The 11110-nt window shown below is 31.3% G+C and overlaps 1 protein-coding gene across 2 annotated transcripts; it reads left to right on the forward strand.

Annotated features, from left to right (window-relative positions):
• The first annotated feature begins 4772 nt into the window (after positions 1–4772).
• LOC116776267 (uncharacterized) lies at positions 4773–10874 on the forward strand. Of its 2 annotated transcripts, XR_009753281.1 has the most exons (6): positions 4773–4825; positions 7788–7892; positions 8726–8801; positions 10039–10254; positions 10543–10639; positions 10752–10874. XR_009753281.1 is itself a non-coding variant. In XM_061525347.1 (5 exons), exons 2-5 carry the CDS (start codon positions 7820–7822, stop codon positions 10580–10582), a joined length of 405 nt encoding a protein of 134 aa, XP_061381331.1. In that variant the 5' UTR covers positions 4773–4825; positions 7788–7819; the 3' UTR covers positions 10583–10874. The 2 variants fall into 2 exon arrangements, 1 of the variants encoding a protein (XP_061381331.1); XM_061525347.1 differs by having other exon boundaries at positions 10543–10874.
• The last annotated feature ends 236 nt before the right edge of the window (positions 10875–11110 follow it).

The raw sequence follows: 11110 nt of genomic DNA on the forward strand, positions 1-11110 counted from the left end.
TATGTTCAGAACTTTTCTGGTTGGCGTGTTGATATGATCTTTTGTCTTTAAATAACGTTGTGGAAATAAATTTAAACACCATTATCTATAGCGCAGATTTGAAACGAGAAAAGACCACAAAATGTCAAAGCAGTCATTGATTTTTTAACACCAATTCGTTGATATCAAGATCATTCAATTTATTAAAAATCCGTTATCGATGTTCAGTGACAGTTCCTGGTTGAAGAGGTTCAAAAAATCGATCGTAAAACCAAGAACAGTGCTCCTGGAGGCAGGCTATTTTCGGACAGCTACTTAGTAACGTTTTTATTGAATAGTATCTTCAGCAGCAACTGAAAACTCTTACAATTTATAATATTTATAAAAATTATCTCATTGATAAATTAAATTGAAATGATTTTTTTTTAGTTTCGTATGGTGAGATTTTGACTATACGCATATGAATGTACGATTCGTGATATGGTATATACATCGAAGATGCATTTATTAATATCTCTGTCGGTTTGTTCCGGCTAATCTCTACGATTGCTGGACTGATTCTCACAGGAATTGTTTTCGTAGCTAGTTCATGTAATACGGACTAACTTAGGCTATTTTTTAACCGACTTCAAAAAGGAGGAAGTCTTTAATTTAACTTTGTTGGATTGATTCCTCCTTCAGCACAAGTCGATTTTAAAAAGATTTTTATTCGAAAAAAACGTCTAAAGAACCCCAAGAAACTCATGAGGTACTTTCTCTATCACCAAGTCAGGACCTGATGAAGAGGGATAGCATGTATCTCAACGGGAGTTTACAGAGCGGGAAATTCCGCAGGCAACTTCTAGTATATAAATGAGTAAAAAACTGAGGCTAAGACCAAAAACATAAATTTAACTAATTTTCTAAATATTTAATGCAACCTTATTCATTTTTAATGCATAACGTAAGTAAGATCTTAGAAAATATTGTTGTTTGTGTTACTATTAAGACTTCGAATAAATTCGAAATGCCAAAATTAATATTCGACCGCAAAATGCAGAATAGAAATATTGATAATCACGAGTGGATATTGATCAGGGATGATGGCTGATGGGGTGTGACACAGTCTATTGGAGCATCCCAACCCGATCAACAGAGTTTACTGTACACTAACTAATATAACCTTACTGTACATATATGACAACTGACAGATAATTGACAAACCACTGACAGTTATTTGAAACGTGCTCAGAAAAGTGTGCATTTTGTCCACTCCTAAAGTATAAAATGGGACCATATTGCTTAGACTTCTTAGTCCGTCTGTCACAAGGATGTATCTCATAAACGATGATAGTTACAAAGTTAAATTTTTGATAACAACACACTAATGATACCGCAGTCACCTTATTCCCCAAATCTGGCCTCCTGTGACTTTTTCTCATTCCCGAAACTGAAGAGAATAAATTTATATTAAGAAAATAGTGTTAAAAATTTCAATCGATATAAATTAATAATAGTGTGAATAAAAAAAATATATTTTATTTTACAAAAAGCGTGGGGTGCATGGTGTCAATAGTTATAAATATTTTATTGACAGATATGAGTAGAGTGATTATCATTTCGATAATATCTTAAAAAGCACATATTTTGCAAATTGAAAAATGGAATAATTTTATCAAATTAGTGTATTGTCATCGGTCCTCGATAAATCTACAAGGTTTGAACGAAATCTGGCCGTTTAAAGTGGGTCAAAATCGCGCCCAAAGAAGTCGGTTACAAACAAACATACAAACATACATGTGAAGCTAATAAAAAGCTAATAAAAAAATATATATTCACGAATAAATATATAATTTTAAAATATACACAAAATTCGCGATACTTTTTAAACACTACCTACGTATTTGTCAATAACGGTGTCCATGTTTCAATAGAGTTAAAACCCTTGAAGCGCACCGCTTTAATTTATTCCTATCAGCAATGAAAAGATACAATCGATAAAAATTCATTAAGAATGACTATGAATGAACTAAAATACTTTAATATTATTAAAGAACTACATCTGAAAGGTTTCCTCGCATAAATAGTTGGTTCCTTTGGACTTTTTGATTGCCTTGCAGCTTATTTATACTTTGTATAAGACTTGTGTTGGTTCGCGACATTCTCCGCGTCGTCTTCTATATTTTATTAGGAGAGAAATTAATTATATTTAATATATGAGACAGGACAGACAGACCAGAGCGACATCTACCGACTGTAACATAGGACTTTGTACACAACTGTTATGACGTGTTCGTACAAACTACCAGGGATTAAGTAACATATTGCAGCCTATATGTTGTTCTATATTATTGAAAATTTTCTTTAAAATCCTTTATTATATTATAAAACATATATAGGATATGCCCTAATTACTAATACACTTACCGCTAGTTACAAGACTACGTGTGAATCGTTTGCAAGAATAGTCTACACTCTACAGGGAAGTAGTCGAGAAAAATTTCCAAGTTGTTAAGTGAGATATGTTTCGTATTCTGTAAAAACCTTCTTAGTTTATAATTGTAATTGAACAGATATCACATTTCTTTATTTTGATTTTATTCTGAAAGGTTTTTTTACCAACGATTGATGTGGTTTTAAACTATCCACACAGTTTTATTTCCGTATTGTTTGTTGCTCTTATCCAATTTTTTTTCTAATCTATAAATGAAAAAGATATTCACATTACGAAGTGTATAATTTTTTACCAAATATTATTAATAATTCCGATCTAATTATAATATTTTGTTTGTTATTTTATTTATGTTTAAGTGAAGTTATTAATATTCATTAAAAAAGTTTCGCAACCTCTGTGTTATGGAATATTTTAAACGGCACAGATAATAATACATTTTAGCATAATGTTGGAGCGGTGAAATGTTAAGGAGGTTTAATTTAGACATTTTGATATTAATACATTATTAATATCCTTGTGAAATTAAAAAGTGAGGTTAAAGGTAATGTTTATAGATAAATAAAATATATTATTTTAATGTTGCCCGCTCGCTTGCATGATATGGTTTTTCAGTTTCTGAATGCATATGCAACGTACTAGATAATAGGTTTTCTTAAAGTACCTGTATAATGTAATCAGTCCTTAACTGAGAGTATAAATTTTTTACCTAAGTAGATTAATGTAAAAATTAGTATACAATACGTAAGAAATTAGTGCGTTGAATCTCTCAAACGTCAAGCACAATAAAAGTTAATTGACAACATTTTAAAACAATTATAATATATTTTATTTCATGATATGGCTTCATTCACACTGGAATCGGGGAGTGTTTCGCCAGTGTCAACGTTTTGAGGAAACACGAATGAGCTGTGATATGCAACTTTCCACTTTACGCGACGTTAGTGGAAATCAACATGACATACAGTGATTTTAATTTAAATGAATAAAACTCGCGAAAATCTTAGATCTCATTAAGTGAGTTTTAATATCTAAAATTACATACCTTTAGGTGAATATTAGATTTATATTATAGACAAATGGTTATTATACTTTAGTCTATCAATAGCCTTATTATAACATTGAGCAAGTTGTGTGGCAGAGTTACGATTTGTGACGGATTTAGGTCTTTATGAAAAACTTGACGAAAATATATCCTAAATGCGGATTATACGCACTAGCTTATATCAGCTACAGATTGTAGTCGATACTATTAACGTAAATTTCTGAGTTAATAACTCAAAACGCTCCATCTAAATACGCGAACCTGTGTTCATGTTATGATTCTTTTATCACGAGTTTGTTCATATACAACATAGTATTAATAATTCTACGTTCGTAAATCATTGGGCATATTATATTTTTACTATAATAAAGTTGGTTATTGAAGGAAAAACGTTTAACGCTACGAAATACGTAAGTACGTTGTGGACGACGCGATCTCGTGGTAAGGGTGCAAAAAATGTCGCTATATACATTATCAAACAAATAAATAAGAAAACGAATAAAATGACATAAATACGATATTTACAAAATTTAGAGCTAATATTAAGAGTTATGTTAGAAAAAATATATAAATTTAATCAATTCTCATCAAGTGCTCAGAAATAGCAATAGTTATTGATACGAAACGATTTATTACATCAACTGATTTTTAATTTATGATAAAATGTTTAGAATATCTAAAAATAAACGCATTCACAGAAAAGATGTAAGTACAGCTTTCATTTGCTCCATCGCCATAAAGATATTAAAGCCGTATAAAATTCTTCAATTGAATTCAATTCAATTGAAATTAATATGTTGCAATGCAGAATAATTTAATATTATCTTTGATCGTTCTCATAATGAGACGTAACCTCTCAGCTTTCCATGGCTTCACCGTGCGGGTGGTGAGTCCATCGTTGCAGGGAGAGGAGCTTCAACAGTGCCTGAACTTGCGACCCAGGTGTAGGTTTAAGGCCCCTATCTATCACGCGTTAAACGCTCACCTCCACCGTCCAAGCTCCTCTTAATGTATTATTTCTTACCGTCTTCCAGATAAAGGCTGGAGTTGTTTCAGGAGTATCGTCTTTCAAACATACAATACTACGCCATGATAAGATGTCCACAGCGCGTATCTGAACGAGACAGATTTATTCTTGATGTGATTTTCAACAACAGCTTCATGAAATAAAAAAATATTTAATATATTTTAAAAAAAGGACATTAAAATATACAAGGAGTCTTTAGAAAATACTTTCATATAAGTATATAATTACGTATATTTTTTATACAGAGATAAATATATATATAGTGAGCGGTGGGCGGCGTACTAGATAAGGTAGAGGTCTGAAGAGTGCACGTCATTTGAGTCCTGACCGTCGTTGGACACAGGTGAGTTTGTGTATATATATATATATCATATTTATTAGACATATTTTTTATTGTTATTCATTATATAATACACTTGTAAAATGAAAGTCTCGTTGGCCATAAGGTTTAGGAGTAATGTATTTTTTAAGTAATGAATACGTGATATCTTAGTACGAGTTCACAATTAACAGTTACAGTTACGTCGTCTCTGTAGTCATGAACGTTTTTCCTACTGTAGTTTTTAAATAATATCCATTTGTCTAATCTCAGCGATGCGTTGAAGTCTCTACTATATTACGTCTTCGTTCTGATTATTGCGATGTTATATTTAAATTGTTATTTAATAAATTCATTTGTTTGTTATTTTTGTTATATTATAACATCATAGAATTTATTGCGTGTTTAGCGTTTAGATATATATAGATTTGATTATTGTAAAACTTCCATATTAAGGCAGAATTAAGAGATCAGATTCATTCTCGTTCCGGTAGTGTCCTAACTGTTTAGTAGTTTTTATTCAACTTCTCTTTTTCAAAGCATCAGCGTTCAAATCTTTTTCACCTTAAAGTTATGAAAACAAGTTCAATTAATTTGCTTAAACCGTATTCATAGGAGCCATCGTTTTGTGGCATTTATGTGTAGGTGGCAACTTTAAATATATTTTTTTTAGGTTGAAATCAAAAACATGGATTTTTTGATTTAACAGATATAGAGCTAGTGTATATTAAATAAAATTATTACAACGATAATATTATTTTCTTAAAATCAACCGCTTTTTAGCGATGAAGCGTCCTTTCGTAGACTAGAAAGCACGAAATTTATAACATTAGTTTATCTCTCATTCATATACTTAGACAAGATTTGTGAATAGAGAACGTTAAACTCTCAGTGTTTAGTTTAATAAAACAAACTCTTAGTAAGGTTCTACGTTCTACTTACTGTTGCTACTACTTACTGTTTTATGTTTTCAACGATAAATCATTTTCGGTTTTCTTTACACCAAAAAGGTTCGTTTTTTCTTGTTTTTCTAACATTTTTTATTCTAATTCCGTTCACATTAGTGTTTACTCCGAAGATTCTTTATGAGTGATGTAATTAAGAGAGAAATAGTTACTTAAATCGCTCAAGTAGTTGGTCAATCTAGAGCTTTCAAACAAACAAACACTTCATTTTGATTATGTATATATATATACAATGCTAACAAAAATTCAACAAAAGATAATATTTTCACAAGCTGTACAAATACTGGTTATAAGTTTACTATTATTATTTATATAAAAAAATATGTAAAAACGTATAATAAGTATAGCATTTATTACTCCTTGTCACTTCAGCTATCTGCCAGTGAAATTTCCAACAAAATCGGTCCACCTGTCCCAGAGATTGGTCGGAACGAACAGAAAGACAAAAAAAAAATTTTTCACTAAATGTACCGTAGAGTATAAATGTTTAAAAAGTGTTTATTATAATACAACAGATAGATGATGTAATTAAATTCATCTGTGTACACAGCATCTTTATCTCAAGACAGAAAAATCTCTGTTAAGTGTAATTTGTCCAAGAGGACAGCTCAACTCGGATGTCCGCAGGATGTCGGCTTCCCTTACTCTGTTCGTTTACTATCTTTACGGGAAAATACTATTTTTTCCTTTCTTTTGTATTTTCCCAAGTATCCATCTGTTATAAAATTTTTTATAATAGTTTTGAAGATTTCCAAAAAATAGCTTAGCCTATGAAATATTTTTTAGGAAATATATAATGTTGGTTCTTTTAACACGAGTCGTGACTTGTTACACCCTTGTACACGTGTCTAACGACTTGACTAATAGTAATGTCATTTTAACTGAGTTTATTTTTTTAAATCGAATATAATCGTGACATCAATTTAATCGTTAAATTTGAAACTCTTCGTTCGATTTATATATATTTTTTATCTGCATCCCCAAATTGCTTTCCTGTAATTGGTTTTGTGTTTCCTTTAAATATTTATTTATTGAGCAAAATTTGTACACACCCTTCCTTTATAATGGACGATTTTATGTCTCTTTAAAATTACTTGTAATAGTCAGTTTTTGTACGGACATTTAAAATTATATTTAGACAAAAGTATATAACATTTAAAGTGACAAAATATAGCGGTTTTTTATGTATATATACATATATATACACACACCACTTCTTTCATATATTAACTACTCCTGAAGAAACAAATATCAGCTATCCAATTAATTATCCGTGTTTATGATATTGAGATTATTACGCCTTGTTTAATACTAGGGATCTGTTAACTCTAATGAAGTCATGAAGTTCCCTAATCTGTTATTTAAAACAGAGCAAGTATTAATTATGTTTTGTTTGTATTAAAAGTTAATTCCGTTGAATAATCTGACCGCTATGCTAATGGCAGAACTTGCTACGGAATATATGAATTCATTTTTTTCTTGTTTTGTCTATATTATATATATATATATATATGTGTGTGTGTAACTTTTGACATTAATTATAGAATTAAATTATATTATATTTGCTAAATAAAATATAAGTACCTTAATTGCCGGAGTCAAGACTACAGAGTACACGGGTCTGTTAAAGTGGATTTTATTCACGACGGTTATAATTGTCAATTATTCAAACTACATACGCAGCGTTAATAGTTTTTCATGCATGAATATTTTCATTTTACAGTATCACCGTTGGTTATTGAATGAGAAACGTGTAACGCTTCGTGTGTAGTCACGATGGAGACATTTGCTAAGCTTTCACCTTTATCGATACTTTTATTTTATTAAATACGATACCAAAGCGTTTAATAATAATTATTTTTTAATAAAAATTACCCTAATATAAATGTTATTCAGTTAAAAAGCAGATGAATTTACTCTCTCTCTTACACACACACACACACACAATTCAACGCACACACACATACACACACGCGTGCAGAATAAGTAAGTATACTACTGTGCTTCTCCTGTTGGTCCAGGTACTGGTGTGTCTCCGAGTCCAGCCTTGATCATGTGGCGCGGACTCTGCGCGACGCTGTTCTGCGCTGTCCTCATCGGCGCTGACTCCTTCAAAAGAGCCGAGAGTGAGTACAAGATAGAAATTATGCTCCGCATTTTTTGGGTGATTAAAATTATATCTAACGTGCTGGAGGAATGATTGCTTTGAACATCTCAGCCAATTGACGGTCTACCCATTGAAACATGTAGATTAGTAGAATATTTCCCAGCAGGCCAATAACGAGCTAACAATATGACCGTCCCCGGGATCATGGAGTGCACCTCATCACCACTTTCATTTGACGAGCTGACAAGCAAGCTTACCCAGGGATAATCTGACCAACGGAATGTAGTTTCAAAGCTAGTGAATAATATACCGTCTTTCCATCCTACTGTCATGTTGAGAAGTATTTACAAATGCCACGTTTAAGACTCATATCAAAAGCCTTTGTTCTACATCATGGTCCCTAATATAGTTTTCCTAATTCCCCGTGATTGCCAAACCGAATTTTCCGAGATTTAAGTTCCCTCAATGAGTTGCCGAATATTCCAACCACTTTTACTAAACATTCCGTAGAGGCTAGTTCACGTCAATAGTTTCCAAACTGTTGGTACTTTTTTATGTCCTACGTTTCACAATTTGAAAAATTTATGCAGATTATAAAGAAATCTCTTAGAATTAAGAAAGAAATTATATGTGTCTTCATCCAAACGAGTCCTAGACACTCATGAGGAACAGGTTTAGAAAGAATTATATTTTATAGTTTTGCTCGTGCAGGACCACGTTTACGATTAAGTATATATATCGGATTTATAATTAATATAACAGCCAATATTAATCAAATATATGAGGAATATAACCAACAGGTTCATCCAAAAATAGTTTATTTTACATACTATCATATCTTGTCACTCTCAGTGTCTCCGTCACCTTTCCTCCTGAGCTCGCGCTACGGTCGTTCTCCCCAACGTATGATGGCACCACGAAACGACAGGTAATATGTAGCTATATATTTCCTACCACATGTTTTACATTCCCAAAAAAAATATGACTTCCCATTATTTCAATTCTAAATCATTGCATGTGATGGCACAAAAAAATATCAGCATTAAATTTATTTCACTATTTCATTATCCTTACAACAGGTTTCGCTTTTTACACTACATACTAAGCGTTTTACATTTGTCGTTCAATATCATATGTTAATACTATAACATTGACGAAAAGCTGATAATTTTATTATACAGTTACGATGTTAATTATTGTAAGGCTATTATAATAAAATATATTATTCGTTCGCTTTAACTATTACGATAAATCCTACGTTTCTTGTATTATAATCATTCATATCAGTATAACTCAATTTTTAATACCGTTGTATGATATTGTAATAAAGTGATTTCTTTATTGGTATATTGTCAATATTGTCTTAAACAAAATAATAACAGTTTTGGGATCATTTTGCTGATATAACATTAAGTTAGCTCAAACGCTCGAACTACGAAAAGATTGCGACGCCTGTATTGACTTACAAAAAAAAGAAATTAACAAAATTTCGAATGGAATTGTTAAAAAAAAATAATTTTCTGTGTGTTACCGTTAACTTTATTATTAGTATTGTTTTAAATAGTTCAAACACACTCGGACTGTATGAGAACATACTAATTTTTTTTGTTAATATTTCGTCTACAACTTCCATGGACACACCCACGTCTATGTATTTTAAATGACATAAAGATGTGGCCATTACTTCAAGTTTAACGTCATCTAAAATAGCGGCAACCGAATCAAATAAAACCAACCATCTTAAAGTTATTGTCTATTAAATCGTAGCATTCGAAATGAATTTTCCTTGTCTATGTTTTGAAATCTGAAATCAACTTTAGGTTAGCATTTTTGTTTATAAGTCATTTTTTTTGGTATTTTTAAGATGATTTAAATAAGTTAACTGTGTGTCTATCTTGATCTTTATATAAAAAAAATACTTTTCTCTCTTGTTAAGAATTTTAGTTAGTTTCAAAATTTTGTTTTTGCAGTAAGAAACCTTAGACTTTCTGATACAGAGAAATACATTATAATTAATGTTATATATCTTGAGTGTCAAAAAATCTGCTCATCTGACTGGATCACTGCTAGATTGGAACTGATACCTCCAATTTAACTTGGGGACAGACAGGTTAACTTATCTTTAGCCTCGAAGTAGCTACTCGAGTCTTTTATCCTGTTTGTAGATTTTTCATGAGTGGTCGTTACGGGAAACGTGCAGAGCTGGCGAATGAGAGAGACAACACATACGACATCAGCGAAATAATTAATACGAACGAAAGAGACAGATATAGAGCTGGTGGCAGGGACAGGGAGAGACAGGAAATATTGCGTAAATGGGAACCAAATTGCGACTGCCTCCAGTACCAACGATCAGGCTTGTTCCAGAACTATTATAAAAGGTAAATCCTTCAGAACAGAATCTTAAAATACCTTCTTAACTTTAATAGATTTCTCTTTATCAAAATCTGTTTATTTTGGATTATGTCTGTAGGAAGAGTTTAAAATAATCAAACCTCGTTTGTCCAAATGTTACTTGCTATTCTAAAACTAGATTTTCATTACGGCTTCACAGCTGTAAAAACATTTTTTTTTTCTCGCAAATATTTGGTTATTAATATTATATGTTAAGTTAAACTCGTATTAAATGACAATTGTAACAAGCTATGTGATTGTTATGTTTTCTACAGGAGACCGGAAACCCTGGAATTCGCGACGGAAGATAACTAAGCTGACTTGTATGAAAAAAAAAACAAGAATCCCACAACAGCCTGTACAACTATTCAAGTATAAAACATGTTTATTCTTATCTTCTACTGAAACAAAATCTCGATTCTTCAACGATTCATTATAATCTTTAATATTAATATAATAAAATATTTAAAATTGTTATTAACAGAAATTAGAGCTCGCCGCTAAGTTTCGCAAAAATGTGGGACAGAATAAGACAGGGTGGAAATTCAATTTGAAACTAATTTCGGTTAAGAATAATGAGTTGTTTAAAAAAGTTCACTATGTTTGATGTCATTTTCGTTTGAGACAGCTTTGTTATTTATCATCTTATAATTAATATTTCGCTCCAAGTCATCGGCTGGGTCACTTGGTGCGGCTGTAAACGATCTAGTCACTCTATCATCGCAATCTAGATTTTAATGTTTGTTTTCTGAATATAATATAAATGTGTAATAAAATTTGACATTCTCTTTGCGTTTTTCTTTTATTTCCCATTTTTTGGCATATTTTTATAATGGTTAAGTA

The sequence above is a fragment of the Danaus plexippus genome, chromosome 28 (assembly GCF_018135715.1).
Source record: "Danaus plexippus chromosome 28, MEX_DaPlex, whole genome shotgun sequence".
Taxonomy (NCBI): Eukaryota; Metazoa; Arthropoda; class Insecta; order Lepidoptera; family Nymphalidae; genus Danaus; species Danaus plexippus.